Below are 26,766 nucleotides of genomic sequence, written 5' to 3' on the forward strand. Positions count from 1 at the left end.
GCACTTCCTGTGAAATAGCAAAATTGTATTCTTTTACATCGCAACATGGTGAAAAATGCTCAACCGTATCACCACTGTTTTATTATATCACCACTGTTTTTAGAGGAATAGGGTCACAGCTTTGGGAGAAAGGTTAAGCTCCCTCCGTTCTCCAAAACAAAAGCAATGTCAGCAACTGCAATCATTTTCAAAGTAATGTTGAACTTCTACGTTTTAACAAAATTAGTGGCATCTTTGATTTACAAATGTCCTTAGTTGTGAATGTATCTCAGCAATTGTTTATAAAGCTGCAGACACAGTGGGAATCTCTAAAAAGAGCCTAGTAAAACAATAATTAAATAACACATTACACTAAAAAGTGTTGATCATCATAGTATTATTCAAAGCTGAATCTGTATAATTATATAAATAAAACACATTGCTACATAGAGTTTATTTGGAATTCAACATGGTGAAAACACTTTTATGAGATAAGAGGTCAATATAATAATCCCTATTATTGATCTAGGAACTCTGGCACTGAAAGCGTGAATAACCCAAGGTAATGATGTCGTCACCAAGGGACGACAAGAATAGAACCCGAATCCCTTGACTCCCCAGCTTGTTTCCCACTAATTGTGCTCCTTTCTACTCATCCGAGAGCATCAAGTGTAAAAGGGTTGGAGAACGGAGTGGATACAAATAAGCGAAGTCCACCAGGTGGAGGCTGCATTGAATGTCCTAAGGCATCATCACTCTCTGGCACTTTGCTTTTGTTTTGGTTGCAGAAGATGAAAGCAGCAGCAACCACAAACCCTTGGGACCAAGAACTGGAACTAGGTACTGTCTATTGTGGTAACTCTCTTCCTCATTTTAGGCCTTTCCTTTTTAATGTCTCCCTTCCCGGCAAACCCTAATGCTCTCTTCACCTCACTACGTTTCTACCCCTACCCTCGCGCTTCAGCTCTGCTCTTTGCACCTTATTGCTAGGAGTCCCCCAAGAAAAAGGGAGCTGCGCTGCGCTCGTCCTCCACCTGGTCCTTCGTCCAGTCCTAAGCAGAGGTGTTCTAGGGGTTCCTAGGGCTATAAGTGTTTTCTCTAGAAAATGAATGGTGGGCAAGCATTATAAATATATTTAAACTGTTAGAAACTTAAAAGGTGGGAGCAGGGACATATACCAACTGTTCTCTCCGTGGGTTTATGCAGTTCGTGACGACAAAGCAAAATTCAGACAATAAACATAGCCTTTCTCCTTAGCTGGGAGCTTCACTCAGCCCAACCATCCCCTGGGCACCTCCCACTGGAGGACGCTTTCCCGAGCGCCGATGTTTACACTCTCCTAGACCTGACAGAGAAGACAGTCGCTCGCGGACCCTAGGGACTTCCAAACCGTTACTCCGCCCGCCGGGGTGGGGCCAGCACAACGGCCGAGCCTGCGCAGTGGGCCTGGCCGGCTCCAGGGTCCTGGCGCACTACAAGTCCCAGAAGGCAGCGCTTTTACGGGGGTGGGCGTTCTCCTCACCTGCGGCTAGGAAACTCCTTCCGCGTCTACCGCGGTGCTTCTCCGCGGTTCCCATCGATCGATCTGCTTTCCACAGTTAAAGGCTACTTCTCTTAAAGCACATGAGCAGCTGTCTTAGCTACCCTGACACTGAAGCTCTTCGCGTACTCGCTCTTTCCCCTTCTACCCAAACTATGCCTGACTCCCTTACTGGAGTAGGGTAGAGGAAACGAGAGGAGGAAACCCTTGGAGACGGTAGCAGAGGCCTCTGGTTGCACTTCCGCTTTCCGGGCTCCGGAAGGTACCGCGCACGCGCTCCCTGCTACCCCGGCGCGGTTGATTTCCGCTCCCACTGTGCTCTGCGAGCCGAATCATGGATCACACTGGTAAGGAGGCGGAGGCAGTGGGGGTCCCGGTTCCATGGCCCCTTAGCCGGCCTGGGACCGGTCGCCCAGTGGGCATAGAGGGGTCATGCCAGCCACCACGCACTGGGGTGTGGCGGTGAGAAAGAAATCTCGCAGACCCCTCCGTGACCAGCATGGGCCTGCTGCTTCCTGGCCTACTCTCCGGTGCGGTAGCTACAGTCTCAGTACCGGCAACAGCCGCTTCTCTGGTTCTGCTGGGCTCCTACCCCGGACGACGTGTGGCGCGGCCCTCGGGGAGAGGGGAGAACGCGACTCGCGCTCTCTCTCTTCTTTTTCTTTCTCTCATCCCGGGTTTTAAGTCCTGTGTTACGAAAACTGCGGGGAGGAGGGTAGATTTCTTTCTGAACGAGGGGAAGACTCACAGCGATCTCGGCTCCGGCTAAGAGTGGATGGGTTAAAGAGGGTTGGAGACTTCCTGCTGTCTCGGTTAGCGTTGGGCGGATGCTCCTGTCGTTTTTGTCTCTCCGTACCTTCATGAACTAGAGGTTGGAGAAAGGAGTCGGATATGGTTTTCGGAATTATACTTGGAGCGGCTTCTTTACTCAAGCCTAAAGCATGTCCCGAGCTTCATCTATGATCCCTACTCATAATTCGGTGTCATTTACAAGGGAGAGCTTAAAATCAAGGCATTTTGGTCCCCTTTACCAAATAAGAGTGGCTCCACCCCTTTACTACATGTTTTTTGGCTTTAGTTTCCTAGTGGTTGGGTATTGAATGAAGGGCTTTCAGAGTTAGAAAAGTGCTCCATAGTTAAATCAACTATATCACAAGTGAAGAAGGAAGGCTATTTATTGCCTGTATAGGTGTTGATTGGGACATATGTCTTCAGTCATCAAATGTTTATATAATTACACATACACACGTATGCCAGGTACATCTCAGCCTAGGGATGGAATGATAAGACCGAGTCCCTGTTTTCATGGAGAGTACATACTATTGGGGAAGATAGACAGTAAACAAGTTTTTAAAAGATGAAATGCTTACAGATTATGATATATGATTTGAAGAAAATAAATGGATGCTGTGGTAGAGACTAATAGAATGAAACGTAAGAGAGAATGGTCAGGGAATGTCTTCTGGAAAGGTAATACTTAAGCTGAAAGCTCATGGGTAAGAAGAATCCGGCCATGGAATAAACAGGAGAAAAAGCATTTCCTGCAAGTACAAAGGCTCTGAGGAAAATGTAGAGGCCAGTTGGCTGGAACCTAGTTAGCACAAAGGAAAGTGCCCTAAGTTGAGATTGCAGAGGAAGGCAGGATTTAGGTTCTGCAGGACTTTGAAGGCCATAGTAAAGAATGGAATTTTGTGTAATATGAAACTAGGGAATAGAAGTAAAGGAGGAACATGTTCTTTTTTTAAAATGCAATAGGCTATGGGAAACAGATTTGGCTCAATGGATAGAGTGTCCTCTTACCACATGGGAGGTCCAGGGTTCAAACCCAGGGCCTCCTGACCCATGTGGTGAGCTGGCCCGCGTGCAGTGCTAATGTGCGAAAGGAGTGCCGAGCCATGCAGGGGTGTCCCCCACGTAGGGGAGTCCCACGCGCAAGGAGTGCGCCCTGCAGGGAGAGCTGCCCTGCGTGAAAGAAAGTGCAGCCTGCCCAGGAGTGGCGCCGCACACATGGAGAGCTGACACAGCAAGATGATGCAACAAAAAGAGACACAGATTCCCGGTGCCACTGACATGAATACAAGCAGACACAGAAGAACACACAGTGAATGGACACAGACAGCAGACAATGGGGGGGAGGGAGAACGGGAGAGAAATAAATTTTTTAAAAAAATTTAAAATCTTAAAAAATATATATAATAGGCTAGCTATTATATGGAGAATGGGTTAAGAGAGGGAGGCAAGAGTAGTAGAAAATATACAATTTAGGAAGCAACCACAGTAGACCAGAAGATGTATAGGTAGCTTGGTTAAGTGAAGATGAAGGGGAGTGGACAAATTCAGTAAATATTTTGGTGGTAGAATACAAAGATGTCCTGGTGGATTTACTTGGAGGTATGTGAGAAAGGAAAGAACCTGGATTTCTGATTTGAGCAGCTGAGTAGATGGTAGGTCCCATTGCTGAGTTGGGGAAAACTTGAGAGGAAAATAAGTTTTCAAGGGGTAGAGGTGGACCATGGGAATTTAGGTAAAAGAGTGAGTTTGGTTTTAGACTGCTAAGTTTGAGATGTGTATTGAGACAAGGAGAACTGTCAAGACAATTCGAGGTAAATGTTTGGAGATCAGAGGAACAATCTGGGCTGAAAATGCCCATTTGGGGTTAATACATCATAGGTGGTTTTTTAAGGCATAGGAATGGATGAGATGAGATCACAGCAGGGGAGAGAGTAATGAAGAGGGCCTAGAATCAGGCTCTAAGGAACTCTAGTGTTTGGAAAGTTAGTAGTGTTGAATCTCTGAGATCTTGATGTTAAGAGTAGCAAATGTTCAACTTTAGGAAAATATTACTCATCCAGGCCTATTGGGAATCAAGTCCCTTCTACAATTTAGAGGATGTTAAGTTAGGAAATTGTAATATGGGTGGGTGCATATGAGTATTTATTATTCAAATTCTCTAAGTTAAAAAGTTGTTGGAGGAGGTAAAATTCATTCTAACATAAAAATATTCACTAATGAACTGACCACTTAAAAAATGAGTTCCCACTCAAGTTATACCTTCTGCTTAGCACTATCATCTCTATTCTGTTCTTTTAATTTCTTAGTCTTCTGAATGTTTGACATTCATATTTGATAATTCTGTACATTGAGGTAAAATTGCATACCTTGCAAAAGATGGAGATTTTCATGAAATTAATAAACATGAGTTTGAACTATTTGAAATACAAATAAAGCCATTGAGAACTGAGGAAATGTCATTTAGTCAGGTCATTGAAGGCATCATGACAGGATAGGAATCTCAAATGAATTAACTTTATTACCAAATTATTAAAAGACCTTTGGAAAATGGAACTCAAATATTACACAAAAATGACCCATTTGGGATCATGCTGAAAGAGTCAAATGTAAAATGCAGTCTATCCTGTGGTGCTAAAATAGAATTTTGCCAGAAAAATTACTCCAAGAAGTTCTCAGTTGACACTTGATTAATTCTGTGATCATTCTAAAAATTAACACTTGGTTGTAACTAACCTAAATTGTGTAAAATATATTGGTTCTGTTTTTTCTCCAAGACAAAATCATAATCAAAAAAATTTTAAAACTATATAGTATAAAAGTGTTGTTCCTTTTTAAAGTGGATTCACCTTAAGCTTCCAATTATCTATAGTTATCTATAGACCTGTGCAATATCCAAGGACTTTTTTATTATAGGGTTTATGTTTTTATTGTTTATTCAAAAGGAGATTGTGCTGTATGGTGAAAGATTTGTATATTTCAATATGCTCTGATTTTTAATTAGCCACCCCCAAAAGAAAACCACGTCAAACAAACCCAAAATTAAATGCTCTACTTTTTTTTATGAACTTGTGGTCTATGAGGCAAATGACAAGATGTTATGGTGCAGCAGGCAAGTCTTTGAAAGTAGGCTGTGCAAGCAACCGTAGTGACCTCAGGTGTTCAGGGTGGTGTGAGGACTTGTAATGAAGTTGTGGTATTTTCATTATTCACAAAGGTAAAACCAGAAGAGTCCTTTTAGTATCTGAAGGACAACCTTAAACCATTAACTATCTTTCTAGCACAACTTGCTTTTTTAGTTCTTTGGAAAGTCAGGAATAGCTTCTGAGCAGGAAAAAGGTTACCCTGTCATATCTATCTTTTGGTCATTGCATTGTTTGGGAGTATTTTTATATGGGTTAGTAACTAGATGAAAGTAGCTGAAATACATTAGTCAACAAGTACATGTAGTGAAGTGTTAAAAGTTAATCAACTTTGGTTTATCCAGACCCTCAAGAGTTTAGCTGTTTATAATCCCTTTTCCATGAAAATTTTGAGGAATTCCAGGAAAGTTTTGTGTTATTTTAAAATAGTAGAAAACAGATGAAAAGATATTTTCAATTAACAAATAAGGATCTATTTTTAATTTTGTTCCCTATGTTATTGTGCAGAAGGAGTACAAATGGATATGAATTTAACATGTCTGTACTATAATAGCTTACTACTTAGAAGTTTGGTTTTACCTAGTTACTGTGGACAGTTTGGCTATCAATCTTGATGGTAATATCTCTTGTAGGGGTAGTTACACAGCCTTGGTATATAACTGGCCGTATTTAAAACTTTACAATTAAAATTGTTTGCACTTATATTTTAGGGAGTTTTCGTTTTGTCTTTATTAAGTAGAGCTGAATATTTTCTGTATTGCAATTTCTTTTCATATACTTGCAAAAAGATAGACTCTTAAGCTTTAAATGGAGTCTGTTCTATGAAATAATTATCCTGTTATTCATGGGACATGAATTACTAATTTATTTCATAGATAATAAGCAGGGGGTTTCAGGGACTAGAAAGTGTGAGCTGTGCACAGAAACCTTGCATTCTTCTAAACTATAGATTTCCATTACAGTGCTGACTAGGAGTAACTCTGTTTTACATGTGTATCTCTAGAAATATTATTAACACAAATACATTATTGGATATTTTTAGTACTAAATGGTATAATAATTTTTACTTTATTTATGAATGCTTTTTAGAAAAGCTTAAGGGAATAATCAGTCACCTACCTTAGGGCTACCTTCATATTCAGATGACTTATTTAATTTTGTCATTGTTGGTGTTAGTTTTGTGTTTCCAGTGTTTTTGGTTGTCCTGGTATAAATTTGACTTAGCACATTTATTGACTACTCTGCTTGCTTGATGATCAGTCATGAAGACAGGGATAGTTTTCTTTCTCTTTTTTCTCCTAAGTTTTATTCTTCGGCTGCTTTAAACAAAATCTCTTACAGTTACTTCAATATGGAGGTTCTTCTCTTGGGTTCTTGAATAGGTTTATGTACCTGTAAGTCCTTTTGGAATTATATGGAAAACTGTATTGTTTATTTTTCTAAGGAGAGGTTCTATATATCGTCAGCTTAACAGGTTCCGTGTCTCAAAAAGGTTAAAAAGCATTGCTTTAAGAGTTTATCCAAAGTAGAGAAAATAAGCAGTTATTATATTTTTTAATGTAACATTTTTCGTGATCTATGTATCTTTTTTAAAAAAGACAATGAAATAAAAATAGAAAGTTTTTAAAAAAAATTAGCAGTTAAATTTATGATTATAATATTTAAAGTCAGAACCTAACTATTCAACCCTTGGTAATGTTGGGTATGTTCCTTTAATACCTGTGGCAGAATAATCATCAAAAAGTAAAATTAAACTTTTTTTTTTTTTAACATAGATAATGAGTTACAAGGCACTAATAGTTCTGGATCGTTGGGAGGTCTTGATGTTCGTAGACGAATTCCTATAAAGCTCATCTCCAAGCAAGCGAACAAAGCCAAACCAGCTCCTCGAACTCCAAGGACTATAAACAGGATGCCTGCAAAAGTTCCACCTGGTGATGAAGGTAATTTGTTTAAACTAACAAGTCCAACAGTCTTTCTGTAATATTCGATTTCACCAAATAATCCATGTGATTTTATTTACTCATAGCTACCTCTTTTTTATTTTAATCCTCTTATTTATTCTTCATCCTTTTTGATTGCTTTTTTTTTTAAAGATTTATTTTTTATTTCTCTTTCTTCCCACCCCACCCCCCAGTTGTCTGCTCTCTGTGTCCTTTTGCTGTGTGTTCTGTGCCTGCTTGTATTGTTGGTGGCACTGGGAATCTGTGTCTCTTTTTTTATTGCATCATCTTGCTGTGTCAGCTCTCTGTGTATGTGGTGCCACTCCTGGGTGGGCTGCACTTTTTTTCATGCGGGGCAGCTTTCCTTACAGGCACACACTTTGCGTGTGGGGCTCCCCTACACGGGGGACACCCCTGCGTGGCACAGCTCTCCTTGTGCGCAACAGCGCTGTGCGTGGGCCAGCTCACCACATGGGCCAGGAAGCCCTGGATTTAAACCCTGGACCTCCCATGTAGTAGGCAGATGCTCTATCCATTGAGCCAAATCTGCTTCCCTTGATTGCTTATTTTGGCATGTTGTACTTCTCTTTCTCTTTAGAAATATTTTTGGTTTAGCTTAGGTTTTTGTTACTAAAAGTAACACTGCCTGTAACATTAAAGCTAAAATTTGCCCCTCTCCTCCTACAGTCCTTCTCTGCAAAGGTGTAATCTCTTAAGATTATTTTACACAGAAGTATTACTTCTTTATGTATGCAACCTTTCTTTGAAAAATGTAATTTGTAATATACATTTAAGATTTTGCCATAGCACTACATACAAGCGTTCCTCATTTTTAAAAACAGTTTTGTGATATTTTATTTTATGGAGGTACCAAAATTTATTTAACACTTTTTTCTGGTTTTGTGCTATTACATAACTGTTACCGTAAATTTCTTGGTACATGTATCTTGGTATGCCTACTTTGTAGAATTTATACTTTGCAGGAATTGGGACAATTTAGAGCTTCATGGATATTGTGCACTTTAGAATTATATATTGACAAATTGCTCTTCAAAAAGGGTGTTTCAGTTCATATTTCCAGAAACTTAACATTGGGTTTTATCAACCTTTTAGAGGTTTTGTTTTGATATAAATTTCTTTAATTATGAATGGGATTGTATATCTTCATAGCACTGGTCATTTCTTTTTCCTCTTGGGGGTCTGCCTATTCCCATTTTTCTGTTTGGTTATTTGTCCTTCTCTTACTGATTTAGTTTTATGAGTTCTTTGTAAATTAATAAAATTGACCTTTTGTCATATATTTTATTTATTTATATTCCCATTTGTCTTTTGAAATTTTATTTAGTAAAGCTTGAAGAGTTTAGATATCTACTCTTTTCCTTTATGACTTTTGGGTTTTATGATATTCATAGAAGAGCCTTTCTCTATTCCATGAGTATAAAACAGTTTTCCTATCTTATCTTTTAGTACAAGGGCAACAGACTACAGGCTGTGGGCCAAGTCCAGCCCAGTTTTTGTGAATAAAGTTTTGTTGGAAGACAGTATGTCATGAATCATGGTAATAGCAACCTAAAACTGCTGCTGCATGATCTGTCACCACCCTAGGAGTTCCCCTGGCCTGGGCCAATTTTTTAAAACTAATTTTTTTTTTAATTAGAAAAGAAATACACAAATACAGTCTTGCAAAAAAAACCTAGAATCCCCCTTCTACCCTGTTCTTCCTAGACATCCCCCAGCCCACACTCCTTTTAAGAGGAAGCTACCATTACCAGTTTTTCTCTTTAATAGAACAAACCAAGCCTGAAGATATTCTTTCTATATTTTAGATTTACCTATACCTTGGAGAAAAAAATGAGTTATTTTCTAGACATTAATCAAAACATGCAATTTGGGGTGCCAGTATGGTATCTGCACAAATTTATATGTAGTTGAATGAGAGTACAAGTTAAACCCTCTGAAAATAATAATTTGCTTCTAATTTCCTTGGCTATGATATTCTCAATAATATTCTGGGCTTGAAAGATGATTTTCCTTATTTTGTGTTTTATAAGCTGTAATAGACCTGGGAAACACTCGGGGGTAACTTTATAAGAAAACCCTGAAGTTGAACTAAAGCTGTCCCTTTTGTATCGAAGGTAATTAGATAACAGTATGCCGGAGTATTCTTCTATTGCCATTTGTGCATGTGTGCACACATATGTGTATATGCATGCTTGCCCACAAGTGCTGCAATTTACCATGTAGGTTAATTAAAACATGTGCTTTGGCTACTCTGTTTATCAGTTCTAGGGTTAAAAGAGATGTGAGAAGCATGGCACATTGGAGGGATAGATTTGTCTTCTCAGCTTTACTTTAGGTAATTTGATTCTATCTAGAGTTTTCATCAGAATGTTCATTGGTCTTCTGTTCTATATGCAATAAGAGAATTGAAAGGATTGCTATCACTTAGGCCAGAGAAATTGAGCCCATTTGATATTCATATTGCCTTCAGCTTACTGGTATTTATATGTATGTAGCATAGTAGAGGATACTTGTAAATAGATATGATATGACTCCTGCTGCTTGGATAATTAAATAGGGAGATATTTTCATTGAAAGAATAAAGTTTGAATATGTTGATATTTCTAAAATCAGGCTCAGTGTAGGGCTGAAGAGGATATCGGATTTACTAAGTCATTAAAGAAAATTTCCAGAATTCTTTGTTTTCATTATATGCTTTTTGTCATAAAATCAGTCTCTTGCAGTGTGATACCACTTTCGTAGATATATTAGAATAAATGGTAACAAGTATTTTAAAAATTTGTGTAACAATCTTGATGGTAATCAGTGAAGTATTATACTACAGACATTCTGGTGAATTGATAAGTGCTTGGTTGGGAGTCAGGAGACCTGAGGTCTGTTCCTGGCACTGCCCCTAATCTTTTATATGTTGTTATTGCAGGTTTCCATACTGTGAAAGTCTCAATTATGAAGTAAGAGTTGCACTGGATGATTACTTCTAGCTGATGTTTTAAACTAGTTTTGATAATCTTGTTCTTAACAGAGCTTTGAAAGGAATCAAATGGAATCAGTTAACAGGCCTATTTTACCATGTAGATGTACTTCCAAAATGAAATTTGAGATTTGAAATATTAACAGGCACCACTCTCTTTTCTCAGAAGGATTTGATTATAATGAAGAAGAACGGTATGACTGTAAAGGGGGAGAACTATTTGGAAATCAGCGGAGATTTCCTGGACACCTTTTTTGGGATTTTCAGGTATAATTATAAATAAAAATTAAAACATTTTACTAAAACAAAGCAGAACACATGAAGAATGTCTGGTATAAACTTTTAGTATAGCTATGACTTTTAGCTTACATAAATCTTTTATTAATGGCCTCTTTATTTCTACTATTTCCAAAAATAATTTGAAGTAAATTACAATAAGTCAAAATCAACAACCATTAATACCACTTTAAAAAAATGGAAAACTAATGGTGCATCTAATGTGGAGAATGTATGAAATATGGGGATTATACCAAGAAACCTTTATTTCTGGTTTTTGTAACAGCTTTTATAAAACACTAACAAATTTACTGTATGATTTATAGATTTATAATTTTCTAATGCTTAGAAAGGAAATTTTAATTATATCATTTCAACAGATAAACATCTTAGGTGAAAAGGATGATACACCAGTTCATTTCTGTGACAAATGTGGCTTGCCTATTAAAATTTATGGGCGAATGGTAAGTATAACTAAGTTAAATTCTGTTTTTGTAAGCATAAGCTTAGTGTGGAGGTAGGACTCTGAACTTTAAGTAGATAGATTTATCATTTTTTAATGACTTTATTAAGTTTGTGACATTTGAAAGTATGAAATACCTAAGGGAAATTCTGAAATAAGAAGAATTTAATTTAATATAATTATCTTGAAAAATTCTTGGATTGCTTATAAAATTATTAAGGATACTAGTTTCTGAAAACTAAGTAATATATTTGGGCTAATCTGTTAATTTACATTTTCTAGTTTATTAAGGAAAAGGTTCTAATTTAACAAAATCAAATTGGATGTTTTCTCTTGGAAGGCCATAATTTTTATATTTAAATGAATAACTATAATTTCTGAAAATGGAATTCTAATTATCAAAAAATATGTATTAACAACCCTAACTATCATTTTCTAGAAATTTTGACGTAGCTGCTCTCAAAAAGGAATAGCTTTGCATTTATACTTGGAAAAATTGAATTCACTAGTAATTTGTGATAGTAGAGGCCATGGATTATGAACCATTGTTTTGCTCTATACCATAGGAAAGTAACATACTAAGCTGTGAGCTTCAAAATGTTCTAGCATCCTTCTGATTTATTTTCAGATTTTGAGTTCATTAACTTAAGACTGCCAGGGATAAATGCTACTTATATTAAATGTAGGTCATCTTTGTTATTTATTGCTTTAAGATGGTCCCAGGAGAAACAGGATAAGATAAAACAGTTATTATGTTAATTGCCTTTATCAGGAGCTTTTAACCTGTGGGGCCCATGGATGAAATTTACAGGGTTTATACCTCCAGAAAGTGTAAGCAAAAGGGCCAAAATTTTAATCAGATTCTCAAAGGCCTTAGTGAAAAAAAGGTTAACTATTGCTTCCATATTATTTGTGTTTAATAAATGTTCATTTTAATAAACAGCTCTTAGGTATCTTCTGTGTGTATTTTTTGATGGAAAAAGTGTAAGTTTTAGAATGCTTAACTCTAATATCTCTTCACAGATTCCATGCAAGCATGTTTTTTGCTATGACTGTGCTATTTTACATGAAAAAAAGGGAGATAAGATGTGTCCAGGGTAAGATCATCATTATGTTTTTAAGTGTTACTTAAAAATGAAAATAAAATTTGTGCTGTAATGATTTGTTATCTGGATGAAAAATCAGGAAGTGAGTTAAACCAGAGGCAGGGTTTCAAAGGTTTAGACACCTTTGTGAACCTAAAGTTGCCTTAGCATTCTCCCTAATGGCTAGGTAGTCACTATAAGGCAGTTCAAATTGTCCAAAGTGATGAAACATATTTGCCATCACAGAATTAGTATTAAAAACCAAAAACAGTTATTTCTTTTTTTGGTGGGTGAGGGGTTGGGCAAAGACTCCAGAATTAGCATTCCTGGGTTCAAATCCCTGCTCTACTACTGTTATTAGCTGTGTGATATAGGCTCTTCCTTCATTTGAAAATGGGGCTAATAAATACATAATCCCCTCCAAGGTTATTAAATGAGTGTGTGTATGTGATCTGCCATAATATTAAGTGCAGCAAGTATAAGCTGTTACTTACACCTTAATTCTGATTATTATGTCTTGAATGTATCTTAAAACTCCATGATGGCATAGAATCAGGACAGTTATAAACAGCTATAGGTATTAGTTGATACTGATCCATTTTGGAATGTCTTGAAGGATCCAGAGTAAAACTAGGAATTTTTATATCAATTTGGAACTCTGGTTGAGGAAGACTTCAGAGAGGCTTTGAGAGAGTGAAGCTTCCTTGAAACAGCTCTAGGCTTCCTAGTTTCCTTATAACCTCTTGAAACTACCCCACAATTTGTGCCTAATTAGAGGCATAGTAACAGTGTACCTCGACATGTAAATTTGATTGCTTTTTTGGGTTGAAGGATTTCAGATGTGATAAAACATTACTCGAGGACATTGTTTTGCTCTTTTATAGAAGTGTTCTAATGTTCACATTTAAGCGGAATTTAGTGTTCAAGATATTTAATGTAACTCCAGGTAGCACTCAACTTTTATGGGCCTTAGCTATCATAGAACATAAGTCTATCTGGAGTAACAGCCTGAAATGAGAAAGCAAAGAAAAATTACTTGTCCAAATTTGACTTTAAATGTTACATGTTTTTGCTTTTAAGCATCGCACAAAAGAAAGTGCTCCACATCCTAGTAATGTGGAAATCATATTTCTGACCTTAGAGCAAATTAGGAAGAAAAAAAAACAAGAAATGTGCTGAATGGCTCCTAAAGAGAAGCTAGTCTGCTAGTATCAACAAAGAGTGCCAGCCTTATAGTGAGGATGGAGAAATAACAAAACTCAAAATCAGGAATATGGAGTCATTAAATATAGTACCAAATTGCCTGACATACATATTTAATGATAAACAGTTATTAGGTGATTAAATAGTGTCACTTCCATTGTTTCATTTGATTTTAAGGATACTCTTAAGTAAGGTGAAGTAGGTACAAAAACATGAATTAAGTAGAGTAGCTATTTTAACCCCATTTTACTAAAGAAGAAACAAAATCAGATTAATATGACTCTTCAAGATTGCAGAGCCAGCACTAGATCCCACATCTTCTCATTCCTGGTTCAGTCCTCTTTCTACTATGCCAAGCAGACTCTGAAGGTGAGCATGGATTAAATGTAGTGTGGAAATGAAGAACAATTATAATTTTGACCCTGAGTCATTTAGAAAATACTAAATTAAAGGTAGTGCTCCCTTTTGAGAAAGGCAGGAAAGTGTAATGTTTTTTAGTAAACTTACCTGATAATTCAGACTCTTGGTAGTGCAGTTTGAATCTAAATTGTTTATGTTAAGAACTATGATAATTGAATGATTTTATTCATCTTTGTAACCTTTGGAGCACCTTTCACTTAGTACCTTCCACTTAGTATTATTTGGCCAACAAATACTCTATTGCTCTGTAAACACTATGCAAGTTTGAATCCATTATTGTGACAGATCCTTTGGTTTGCTCTTCCTGAATTTTTTTGCAAATGGATACAAAGCATAGAATTGTTTGAGAAAATTAGATAAATTCTGGTCTTGAGAAGAATAGAAGTCTCTTCTAAAAACATTCTTTTAGATAAATATTTTAAATTTATTACTGTATTAAGAGTTCTGAGGTTGATAGAAATGCTGATTCTTAATAACAGGTGACAAAGTGGGAAAGATTAAGGTTCACTTACAATAACTAATTTTTAATTTTGAATGTTTGCTACATTTTATATGACAATCAGATGTTAAAAGTAAGTGTATCTTTGTAATTAAGTGCACTGTTTTTATTTTCTATTTTTAGTAAATCAGGTTTTTTTTCCCCTTTCTGATTTAGCTGTAGTGATCCTGTGCAGCGAATTGAGCAGTGTACACGAGGCTCTCTCTTCATGTGTAGCATTGTTCAAGGGTGCAAGAGAACATATTTGTCTCAAAGAGACTTACAGGCTCATATCAACCACCGCCATATGAGAGCTGGAAAACCTGTTACCCGCGCTTCACTTGAAAATGTTCATCCTCCTATTGCCCCACCACCAACTGAAATCCCTGATCGTTTTATAATGCCGCCAGACAAGCACCACATGAGCCATATTCCGCCAAAGCAGCACATCATGATGCCACCACCTCCTTTGCAGCATGTGCCACATGAGCACTATAATCAGCCACATGAAGATATTCGTGCTCCTCCAGCAGAATTGTCCATGGCTCCACCTCCACCTCGTTCGGTCAGTCAGGAAACCTTTCGTATTTCAACAAGAAAACACAGCAATTTAATAACTGTCCCTATTCAGGATGATTCAAATTCAGGTGCTAGAGAACCACCACCTCCTGCCCCAGCACCTGCTCACCATCATCCTGAATATCAGGGTCAACCAGTGGTATCGCACCCTCATCATATTATGCCTCCACAACAACATTATGCACCACCCCCACCTCCTCCACCACCAATAAGCCATCCAATGCCACATCCTCCCCAGGCCACAGGTACTCCTCACTTGGTTTATAGCCAAGCTCCACCTCCACCAATGACCTCTGCTCCACCACCAATAACCCCTCCCCCTGGACATATTATTGCCCAGATGCCACCTTATATGAATCATCCTCCTCCAGGACCTCCCCCACCTCAACATGGTGGTCCACCTGTAAGTGCACCCCCTCCTCACCATTATAATCCTAACTCTTTACCCCAGTTCACTGAAGATCAAGGAACTCTGAGCCCTCCATTTACACAACCAGGGGGAATGAGTCCTGGTATATGGCCTGCACCAAGAGGGCCACCTCCTCCTCCACGAATGCAGGGTCCGCCTTCTCAAACCCCACTTCCTGGACCACATCATCCAGATCAGACAAGATACAGACCGTATTACCAATGATAATAGTATTTTGAACTGAAAATATGGTGAGGAAAAAAAACTTACGTATAGTCAACCTTTTAATTAAGCTTTGACTGTTTGGGGAAGGAAAAGCACCTCTTACAGAGGTGACTCTAAAACATTTAGGGTCTTGTCTCCTAAAATTGTTTTAAACCTTGACCTTAGGACTGGTTTCAAGTACTATACTGTAGTGCAGATAAGTGGCTCAGTTGAGTACAGCTTTATTGTAACAACTTTGTTCCTGTAGTGTGGTAAATTGACCCAGAGGTGACCGTTTGTAATATTTCCTAAAAAAAAAAATTTCATTGTTCCACTTTCAAAAATATTGCTTTTGTTAAGCCCAGTGTTTAGTTTCTCTTGTGATACCTTTTGTTAACCTGTGTAAAAGGATTAAATTTCAATATGGTTGTCAAAATGCAATTTCTATGTGAATTTAGGTGCAGCCATGTACTGTTTTTTAAAACCATATGTTTTACCACTAATTTTCCAAAGTTACAATAAAATCCTAAAAGTGAAAATTTACTAGAATTTACTGTAAGGTAGACAGTTAAATGGTGAATTATTTCATGTTAGGCACTGAAATTTTGAGTTATAGTAAGTATATAATGCACTTCACTTGGATGCCTTTTATTTTTAGGCAGCCTCAGGAGCACCAAAATAGATTGAAATTCCAGAACAAAGATATATTTATATTTGTAATGTTAAGCGGTGTTAATAATTATTTGGAAAGATATGGCCAAAGTATTTGAGTCTGTAGACTTCAAGCTGGTGGGGTATGCTGTTGCCCATGAATTTTTTTTTTTTAACTGAATAGTTAGAATCACATAATGCACCCCATTTATTAATCTTAAGTAATATTGTTTTATAGAGCTGTTTTAAATGGCGTCATTTAGATGAAGTGTGTCGTATTCTGCTCATTGTCTTAAATATTTAGGGCTGAATAGGCTTTATATAATTCCTCATTTCATAGTAGAGTTTGGTCCTGTGCTTAAGTGGTTTTTTTTCTTTATTGGGTTTTACACTACTATTTAAATGCTGTAGAGGAATTTAAATAATGTATTATTGAAGGACATCCTTGTAATCACAAGCCTGCATGTGCTTATTTTTCATTACTATGTGAAAAGTAATTTTCCTTAAACTAAAAATTTGAGAACTATTAATTTTTTCCAAATTTTGTTGATAAAGCAGTCTAAACTTGGGAACATTTTAGCATGAAGTTGTAAGTGAAGACTACTAGATGACTTTGTATTGGAGATAAATGACTTAATTATGAATTTCAGTGCTTTATAAGGTGCCTTTAGAGTCAACTTTTGCATTATAGGGGCTTGTTACAGTCCAACTAAGATGACCACTTACAGTTTATACAGAACTCATGTATAAATTGACATTCTTAGGATATTTTTATATATCCTTTGAATAAACCCCTGTGAAGTTTTTCCTCCCGCCTAAAATGGTGCATAATATAAACATGAAATGTATAGTATGCAGACACCGTTTATTAGATAGTTTGTAGTGTATAAAATTAGAACATATTTCTTTTTGGCAAAGGATGAGCTGATTGCTAATTTACCATTTTATTCTGTCAGGTACAAGCAAAACAAATTCTTATGTTGGATGATCAGATGCAAAGACATCTGATCTCAAAGCTAAAGTTAGGAATAATATAAATGGCCAATTCAACCTTAACCAGCCGAAAATATCTAATACTTTTTTTAAAAGTTAAGTAAGTGAATTTTCACACCCACCAATTTGAGGATCCAGTGTTAATGCAATATTTCTAGTGAGACCTTCTGGTTATTAGAAGCATGAAAGTGAAATAGTGTGAAATGTTGGTGAATGCTTCTAACATATTACCGTAGGTACTTTGACTGTTGTAAACTTGATTCCTTTTCATGCCCTTGTTTAAGAACTGTTAAATATTACTGTTAAAAATTCAATACCATTTTCTGTTTCATGTAATGAGAAAATAATCAAATTCACTTTCAAGTTTTTCACCTATTTATGAAGAGCTCTTTTGTTTTTATTGAAATTCACTAGAGTTGAATGTGGTATGAAACTGCTTAGCCTATGCATTGGACAGAAATTGAGTATCATGATAAAATTCCACATTGAGAGAAGTAAGCCTTTTAAAAAATGATTTGTTTTCAGTTAGGTTTAAGAAATATGTTATGCAGGGAGGCAGATCACCTGAATGTGTTGTAGTTAGCAAAATATTTAAATGGTATTAGACTTGAATTCATCCAGTTATTGTTTGAATGAGATTGGGTGAGTAGAAGCATAACAAAATTACTGTTAGTGTTTCTTTCCTTAAGGAAAAAGATGTGAATCCCGCCTTATTTCAGGGAAGCCTTTGAAGCTATGATGGACATAAGTCTAAATTAAATGTATGTATGTTTCATTATATTGCTCTTAAGACTACTGAGGTGGCAGTTTAATTCTTAAAAACAATAAAATGGAAGCATAAATACTACTATTTTGCCTAGATGAATTTTTACTATTAATAATGACACATATGGGAGAACGCAAAGTTTTCCATGTCTTTGTTGACAACTTTCTATGGTAAAATCAGATTTACTTTTTTTGAAAATTAAAGCCAGCTGTTGAAAGTTATAGGTATTTCTTTAGTGGCGTGTTCAGAATATAGTAGGTTATTTGGGGAGAGATCAGTTGCAAAGATTATAAGAAACAGTATTGTATGTCCATTTTGTTATGTAAAAACCACTTGCTCAAAATTATTGTTATACTAATTAGATACTGAAATATAAATGAAAAGTGTTTGAACATATTTTTTTAAAGTGACTATAAGTGACTACTATATATAAATGTAAAGAGCTGCTTTAAGTTTTGTTGTGACTAATATACTTCAAGACTATCTACCATACATTTTTAAAAAATGTATACCTATAGCCTCATCTTTTATAAATCTTTTGAAAAGCCTGACATTATAAGAACTCAAAAAATTCTCAGGTACCTAAAACAAAAATATCTTCTCTAATAGATTAGCCATCATATAGATATTTTGATGTTAATTGAAATTTGACATAATCATGCTCAAACTTAACTTTATCCTGATTGAAGTGGATTTACTTTTCTTCACTGGTTTATAACTAATCTGTTGTGGTCCAGAAACCATGTAGAACTTATTTTTATTGCAACATTATGACAATCTAATACAGTAGTATTGGATATGTAAGCTTAAAAGGGAGTGGTGGGGGTGGGTGGGCAGCAGTTGCAATACTTGGTAATGATACAAATATAAACCGTAAGATTTGGGGTTTCAAACTTTTTGTTATGACTTCTGCCTCTTCAGTTTTCCATCACTGATGGAAAAGGTTTAAGGCAATTCTTAACACTTAACACTTTAGTGTTACAGTTTATTACAACTCCTTATCTTCAGAACTATGAATTTTTAGGCATAGAATCATAGGATTGGAATGAACTGTGATAGGTCATGGGTTTAGTTTTCACATTTGAACAGCATTTTAAAATGTGAAACTATCTTACTCCTTGACCTAAGAATATTCTGTTTCTAAATATTTAGTTTTAAGTACCAGCTCTTATATATCATAAAAACCCATTGCCTGTTACACTGCCTTTAAAATTATTTCCCCTTGCCTTCCTTCTGGTTAAAAAAGTGAGGCAAGAATAGGGAAATAAAGGTGGAAGGAGAGACCAGTCCGGAAGCTCTTATAATCTACACAAGAGGTAGTGGTAGCATTGTATGTGTCAAGGGGTAGGTAGCTTGTGAAAGAATCTCAATCTCCCTCTCTCTATATATATATATCCTTTTATATCTATTATTTAGAAATTGTGTGTGTGTATATATATATATACACATTTTTTATATAATATCCTTTTGTGTATTTTATTTACATATGTGTGTGTGTATATGTATATACACAAACACACATATATGAACCCACTATGTTTTGGGTGTTGGTATATAATGAACAAAATAGATATGGTCTCTGCCCTTTAGGATCTTACATTGAAATTACATAGGACTGGTTCTTGATAGTTATCCCTAAATATTCCTCAAAATTTTTTCTTAATGTTATTTTTCAAAGTATAGTTGCCACAAACAAACAAAAACTTAAAAGTTTATTACCAGGGCAGCGGATTTGGCTCAACTGATAGAGTGTCCGCCTACCACACAGGAGGTCTAGGGTTCAAACCCAGAGCCTCCAGACCTGTGTGGTGAGCTCACCCGTGTGCAGTGCTGACACGTGCAAGGAGTGTCATGCCACACGGGTGTCCCCCGCGGAGGGGTGCCCCATGCGCAAGGAGTGTGCCCTGCGTGATAAAAGCACAGCCTACCCAGGAGTGGTGCCACACAGAGAACTGATGCAGCAAGGTGACGCAACAAAAAGAGACAGATTCCTGGTGCCGCTGACAAGAATGCGAGCGGACACAGAAGCACACACACACAGCAAATGGACACAGAGAGCAGACAACGGGGGAAGGGGAGAAAAATAAATAAAAAAATCTTTAAATAAAAAAAAGTTTATTACCAAATAGACATTTTGTACTAGCTCAGTGGTTGAGCACCTGCCTCCCATGTGCAAGGTCCTAGGTTCAATCCCCAGTATCTCCCTCCCCCAAAAAAGTGCTCATAGTCATAATGAGAGAGAAATACTATGTTAAATATATTTAATTATGAACATTAATATTGCCCCATAACTTTTCTGGCTGTATTGTACAATGCGAAATTAGTGACGAACAAATCTTTAGAATGCAACTATATTGTTCCTTTTGTTGTTTTTTTGCCTTTTTTTTTTTTTTAAGACAGGCTTTAGTTTTTTGAGGGGGAGATAATGTTTCTTAATGATTAAGTGCCTAGGCAATAGAGTGCATGGGCTAATTCTGAATTCTGCCTCTACCACCTGCAACTATATATATATTCTTGAAAAGTTATCCTCTTTGAGCTTTGGTTTACTTTGCATTTCTGAAAAATGGGGATAATCATAGCACATACCTCATAGAGGTTATTTTGGGAAATAGATGAATTGATTTTATATATTTTTTAAAGTTAGGGTCAATAGGATTTCCTATCAGATTAGATGTGGGGTTAAGAGAAACAGGAGTCAAAGATGACTCCAGAGTTTTTTTTGAGTACCTGGAATGATGGAGTTGCCATCAACTAATGTGAAAAAAATGCTGAAATAACAGGTGGAGAGGAGCAGTAGATGAGTTTTGAACTTGTTGACTTCCAGATGAAGATGCCAGAAAAAATGAAATGTTCCTGTTCTCTATTCTAGTTCAGGTATCTTAGGGTCAGACTTGCATTTAAAACATTTCAGGAAGCAGACTTGTCCCAGTGGATAGGATGTCAGTCAAACCCTGGGCTTCCTTGACCGGTGTGGAGCTGGCCCATGCTCAGTGCTGATACACGCAAGGAGTGCCCTGCCATGCAGGGGTGTCCCTGCGTAGGGGAGCCCCACGTGCAAGGAGTGTGCCCCGTAAGGAGAGCTGCCCAGTGCGAAACAAAGTGCAGCCTGCCCAGGAATGGTGCCGCACACACAGAGAGCTGACACAGCAAGATGACGCAACAACAAAGAGACAGATTCCCGTGCTGCTGACAACAACAGAAGCGGACAAAGAAGTACACTCACGCAGCGAATGGACACAGAAAGTAGACAACGGTGGGGGGGGGGGGGGAAGGTTAGGGGGGTAGGGGAGAGAAATAAACATTTCATTTCCAAATGGTAAGTTACTGTGTACAGACAAGAATATGTATCAAATTTTTAAAAAATTTTTGGAAAATGATTTTAAAGATAACATTGGTTTCAGTCATTCTGATTTCAGTAAGGTATTTGTCTCTTCACAAATTCTTCAGTCTCCCAATTGCCATCTTTGGATAGCCTCTCCTTTTCATTCTTGCTCTGGTTTATGTTTTATGTTTTATATTCCAACATGGTCTCTTGGCCTTAAATTAGGGATCAGATTTTTGTATTAGTCAATTCCACTATTTGCTCTGAGGCAGGCAAGTAGAAGCCCAGTCCCATGTATTCCCTTTACTCAAAAGTGTACCTTAGGATAAAAGACATTTGAGGATGAGGATGAAGATAAGTGAACCTCTAAGATGTTGAGAATGAACGCATTGTGATATGAAAACAAGAATGGGAGTGCTTTGTCCTGCTCTATGATATTTTGGTTGGTAAGAAGAACGTAGAGGGTACCTTTGCTTGGGAGAACGCAAGCATCAGTATCAATCCTATATAGGGCTCTTTCTTCCCCACTCCAAGCCACATGATCAGTTAAATTGGCTCATGTTTTAAATTTCTACTCCCTGACCTCTTTAAAGAAAGAGATCTTATCTGAGATTTATAGAGCTAATGCTCTTTATAAATGTGTATGTGTGTAAGTATATTTTGTTTTGTGCATGAGACTCTAAAAAGTGTCCATGATTGAAAAAGTTTAAGAAACACTACCAAAAAGAATGCTGATATTCTGGGTTTTAATTAAAACTAGCAATGTAAGTTTTATTTTACCTCTCTGTCTTTGGCTTTAAATCCAATAGATGAGCCCACTCAGTAAAGACACTAGTAAAGAATGGAAGGGTTCTTTGACAATAAATGTTTAGAGATGGGATCTAAAATAATTGGGGCAGTTTTTCCCATTGACAGAGTGGAATGATGTTTAAAAGGGGGCACTGAATCTTTTTCTTTGGTGCTTATGTTTAATTTCTAATTATTACATTGATAAATATGAATTTGCACCAAGAGCAATGACTGCAAAAAAGAAGCATTTGTGCTCAATATCATTCTCCAACTAGAGCTGCTACACTGCCCTGTGAGTTAAAAATAATGACCAGCAGTGAAGAAAGTAGGAGTTGTACTTTTTTCTACAACTTGTTTTCTTTCCCAGAGAGATTGGGAAGAACTGGCCATCATGTTTTCTCTTTACTTCTCACCTTCTTTCTTTTCATTTTATAGCTCCATTAGTGTATACAATTTTTCTAATAAGGGGGAAAAGAAGGATTTGCCACAAAAGCTAGATATGGCATTAGAAGGGTTTTGTCTAAATCTGGATAGGAGACTGGGTGCTGTAAGAAGCTGGGGTGATAACATAAGCATTTCATGTTGGTTAGAAAATTCCCAGACAGATTACTATATAGAAATCCCCCAAGCAAGCATTTTTCAGAAAGCAACAAAAAATTTAACAAGACACATTCACAGTACAAATTTCTTTTTTTTAATGAAGACATAGTGTGAACTGTATAAATTACAAGATTCAAAACAGTAGTGTAAATACTTTGTAAAATATATATGAAGGTAGTGACTTTGATGGAAATCTGTCAGTGCTACAAAAATACATATAAACAAAATAATTTCCTTCCTTCAACAAATCTACAAGGTATAAAATTAAAGAGTATTTATATAAGAGTTTATACTAGCTAAGTGAAAAATATACCATGGTAGAACAATCTCGTTCCAAAGTTTGAAACATACTTTTGTGAAATAAAAATATTCTTCATACAATGTATGAACTTATCAATAAGTTTCTGGGCATGAAGTTCTTTATATGACAGGTGATCCCTCTGAATTACATTTTAATTAGAATTTTGTTTCAGGTGGTACCTGGAAGAAGACAGAAAGGTCTTTTTTAAAAAAGTTTATTGTTATCTCCCTTTCAATAATCATATCTTATTTAAAAAGAGTTAAATGTTTCTTTAATATATGGGGAATCAAAGGTACAGAATGGAGCTGACTTTGATTTCTGTTAAACAATTGGTTCTAAAGTTGTGATCAGATACTTGATTTAAATGATATTCCTAAGCTTTATCAAACACTTGGCAATAAATTATAAGTCCTACAACTGAAAAAGGGGTTTCTGGCCTGAGGTTTTCCTTACAGGGTATTTAGGCAAGATGGAGATTCGGGTTTCTCTAAAATCTAGAGGAAACATCCGTAGGGCTCCACTAGGCTCTCCTTTCACCTCTGATCTATCTCACGTTGTGGAATGTCTCTCTCATCTAACCTTTTCATACCTGATGTCATTTGTGTTAAGGGTCCAAGGTTATGTTATAACTTTCTTCATTTTTAATCTAAATTCTCTTTCCTGTTCTTAGACCTTTCTTCAGCTAAGAGAGAGAAATACCAGCAGCTACCTCCCATACTTGAAGACTATCATTAGATTCTTTCTCAGGATCCTCAGTTCCATTGGTCTTTCAACAAGGCCAGCAATAGTATAGAGTAACAAACAGCACAGATATTGGCATCAGGCATATTGATTCAAACCCTGTCACTGTTATTTGGTGTGTGACCTTAAGCAAATTAGTTAACCTCTCTGAGCCTGTTTCCTAGTTTCCTCACTTGTAAAATGAAGATATCTCCTTTGTAAATTGCTGTAAGGATTGAAAGAATGTGAATACACCTACCATGCCTGCCCTATAGCAGATTACCATTTTGATTTGTGATCTTGGTTCCCCCAAACTAGAAACAATGCCTTAAAGGAATAAATATTCAAGAATGAAATAGAGCTGTCCAGTTAAGTGTTGACTTGGCAACTCATTTTTGTAGGGAAGGGAAGAAATTTAACTTTCACTGCTGGCCTAGGCAATGTGCTAGGGTTTCCCAGTTACCTGGGAGTCAGGAGATGTATGTTAGCTTCTCAGCTCCATCACTAATTCACTGTAAATGGAAATAGCATAACTTCTTTGCCTCATGGATTATTACAAGGCCAGAATAAGATCATGGTTATAAATACTTTGGAAAAAAAAGTTTAATATAGATGTTCCCATATTGCATTAATAGCAATCGAATATCACTGTTTTCCATGTTATTTTTGTTTTATTTTATTTTGTTTTGGTACTGGCCTGAGTTTATTTCCCTCTAAAGTCTCTATGAGATTGGTTAGCATTGCTTCAGTTTTCCAGGAATGAGGCACAGGGGTTGAAACAAGTGCTGGACTTTTCACAGTATATTGAAAGAGGCCTCATAACTTTATAAAGTTTTTTCTTCTTTTTCTGTGGTGCATGTATAAAAAGAAGCATGTTGAAGAAACTTACCTGACATTCCCGGTTACGTAATCCTCCATTTGTATTAATGGTAAAATCAGATTTTATTTCTTTTTCCTGAGATAGAATGGAATTCTGAGTTAGGAACTGTTGTTTTTATTTTTTAATGTTGAAAATAAAGGGAATTTTAAGAAGTGCAGATGGTTGGTAATATCAATGTGAAAGTTGCCAAAGGGTTGTACCTGACTGGGATTAAATTTTGAAGCACTGGAATCCTTCTTCATCAAAATATGCAAAACAGCATCATGGATTGTTAAGAAAAATATTGAGTCCTTGACTTCATCATCAAAAAATTCACACCTAGCAAGCTTCTCAATGAAATCATCTGAAGAGAGAAAAGACAAAATAACACTTAGAGTGTTTCTCCATGAGGCTGGTGATTTAAACTTCCATTTGCAAATGTGCATTTCATTGATGTTTGTTTTAAGTGTTTGTGAGCGCCAATGGCACAATACCAGGGTACCATTAGTACAGTGTCTTCTGGAACTAAAGGATACTGTTCTAATAAAAAAATGTATTTAACGCCCTCATGTAAATTTTTCTCAAACGAGAAAAGCAATTTAGTAGTTCCTGGAAGAAAATAACTCACTTTCCTTTAGGCAGGAGTCTAGTGATTAATTTCCTTACTTGAGGATTGCAGCACCAAGTTTGGCTTATTTTTAAAAATTGGTATTCTGCAGAAATAGAACATATGCTTACGGGTCAGTGATATGCTGTGATTCTTGATAGCCAGGCCTAGTATTTACTGTTCAGTTAACTGTAGTCCACTTTCCCACAGCTGCTGGGTTCCATCAGAAAATACCTTCCTTAACACTTCACATTACCTCTTCATTTATCTTGGAGGATTCTCATTCTTGTAGGCACAAACCAGCACTTGTTTGTACAGACTGCTCAACCAAATGTTACCTCATGTCTACTATGTACAAAGGCCTGGCTGGGTAATATGAAGGATCAAAACATAGATTAGACATGAATCTTGTCCTTAAGGAAGATAGAACATTTATATATAATAATTATATTGAAAGAATAAATATGGAAGGCAGGAAACAATCTTTTTTTTCTTTTAATTTCTTAAGGTCTTTAAATAATGTCCAGAAAATAGCAGATCCTCATATTTTTGCTGAATGGCTAAGAGAGGTTCAGATTATGTATTGTGAGAATTCTGAGAAAGTATATAAAGATTATTTGCTATTTGTGAGTATCATGAAAAACTTGAAGCAGATATCATTTAAAAGAATGACTAAGATTTGGAGAAAGGTAGAGGAAGAGCAGGTACAAAAGCAATGAATTAGAAAGTCTGTTCATATGCAAGCATTCCATGTTGACAGGCTCTCGCAGTGAACAAAGCTTGGAGAGAGGAGGGCTTGGTAGTTGCCAGAACCCATGATGGAGGTGGATGGTGTGCAATGGGAAGGAAGGTGATCATCTCAGTTCAGGAACAGATAGTGTTTAAAAAGATTTGGGGGGAAGCGGACTTGGCCTAGTGGTTAGGGTGTTCGTCTACCACACGGGAGGTCTGCGGTTCAAACCCTGGGCTTCCTTGACCCGTGTGGAGCTGGCCCATGTGCAGTGCTGATGCGCGCAAGGAGTGCCCTGCTACGCAGGGGTGTCCCTTGAGCCCCACGTGCAAGGAGTGCGCCCCTTAAGGATAGCCGCCCACCATGAAAGAAAGTGCAGCCTGCCCAGGAATGGCACCGCCCACACGGAGAGCTGACACAACAAGATGATGCAACAAACAGAAACACAGATTCCTCTGCCGCTGACAACAACAGAAGCTGACAAAGAAGACGCAGCAAATAGATGCAGAGAACAGACAACCAGGCTGGGAGAGGAGGGAAATTAAATAAATAAATATTTTAAAAATAAAAAAATAAAAAGATTTGGGATGATAGGAAAGAGTAAAATTGCTTAGTAGGTTAAGGGATTACTGGGATCAAGAGAATGTATTTCGTTGTAACTATGCCTTTAAACCAGAATATATCTGTAGATTTAGAAGAATGACAAGAATGAGAGATTAAAGATGCCACTTTCATTCCTCCTGCAGGACCTGTGCACTTGTCCCCTCTCCCTACAATGCTCTCCCCCAAGATATTGTCAAGGTTGACTTCCAAACTACTTTCCAGTCTCTGCTCAAAAATCACATTTCTGGACATCCCCGATCTCCTGTCTAAAATAGTACCATCTGTTGGTCTTTGTCTCTTTAAAAAAAAACAAAAACCTGTA

The 26,766-nt window shown here is 36.9% G+C and overlaps 2 protein-coding genes and 1 long non-coding RNA gene across 5 annotated transcripts in view; 1 reads left to right on the plus strand and 2 right to left on the minus strand.

The window, feature by feature from the left end:
- LOC111764302 (uncharacterized) overlaps positions 1–1,611 on the minus strand; it is a 16,481-nt gene extending 14,870 nt beyond the window's left edge. The window contains exon 1 of the long non-coding RNA XR_011648838.1: positions 1,502–1,611. This is a non-coding gene — a long non-coding RNA (uncharacterized lncRNA). The remainder of the gene's footprint in view (positions 1–1,501) is intronic.
- CBLL1 (Cbl proto-oncogene like 1) lies at positions 1,422–17,994 on the plus strand. 2 transcript variants are annotated; one of them, XM_004459150.5, is made up of 6 exons: positions 1,422–1,866; positions 7,227–7,394; positions 10,553–10,653; positions 11,043–11,126; positions 12,149–12,222; positions 14,489–17,994. In XM_004459150.5, the coding sequence occupies exons 1-6, from the start codon at positions 1,854–1,856 to the stop codon at positions 15,522–15,524; spliced, it is 1,476 nt and encodes a 491-aa protein (XP_004459207.3). In that variant the 5' UTR covers positions 1,422–1,853; the 3' UTR covers positions 15,525–17,994. The 2 variants fall into 2 exon arrangements, with proteins under 2 accessions (XP_004459207.3, XP_058153144.1); XM_058297161.2 differs by having other exon boundaries at positions 1,493–1,866; positions 10,556–10,653.
- A 4,708-nt stretch (positions 17,995–22,702) lies between these two features.
- Positions 22,703–26,766, minus strand: part of SLC26A3 (solute carrier family 26 member 3) — a 34,845-nt gene continuing 30,781 nt past the window's right edge. For both annotated transcript variants that reach the window (XM_012525397.2, XM_004459136.2), the window contains 3 exons: positions 24,726–24,868; positions 24,535–24,600; positions 22,703–23,104 (listed from right to left, as the gene is read on the minus strand). In XM_012525397.2, the coding sequence (XP_012380851.1) occupies positions 23,081–23,104; positions 24,535–24,600; positions 24,726–24,868 (233 nt within the window). In that variant the 3' untranslated portion in view covers positions 22,703–23,080. The remainder of the gene's footprint in view (positions 23,105–24,534; positions 24,601–24,725; positions 24,869–26,766) is intronic.

This window comes from Dasypus novemcinctus, chromosome 5 (genome assembly GCF_030445035.2).
Source record: "Dasypus novemcinctus isolate mDasNov1 chromosome 5, mDasNov1.1.hap2, whole genome shotgun sequence".
NCBI lineage: Eukaryota > Metazoa > Chordata > Mammalia > Cingulata > Dasypodidae > Dasypus > Dasypus novemcinctus.

What these genes read in the sequence shown, in the direction of transcription:
- CBLL1 (XM_004459150.5), top strand. An exon ending in ACCTTTTTTGGGATTTTCAG is followed by an intron (nt 10,654 to 11,042) that starts GTATAATTATAA and finishes TCATTTCAACAG; the next exon opens with ATAAACATCTTAGGTGAAAA. An exon ending in GGAGATAAGATGTGTCCAGG is followed by an intron (nt 12,223 to 14,488) that starts GTAAGATCATCA and finishes TTTCTGATTTAG; the next exon opens with CTGTAGTGATCCTGTGCAGC.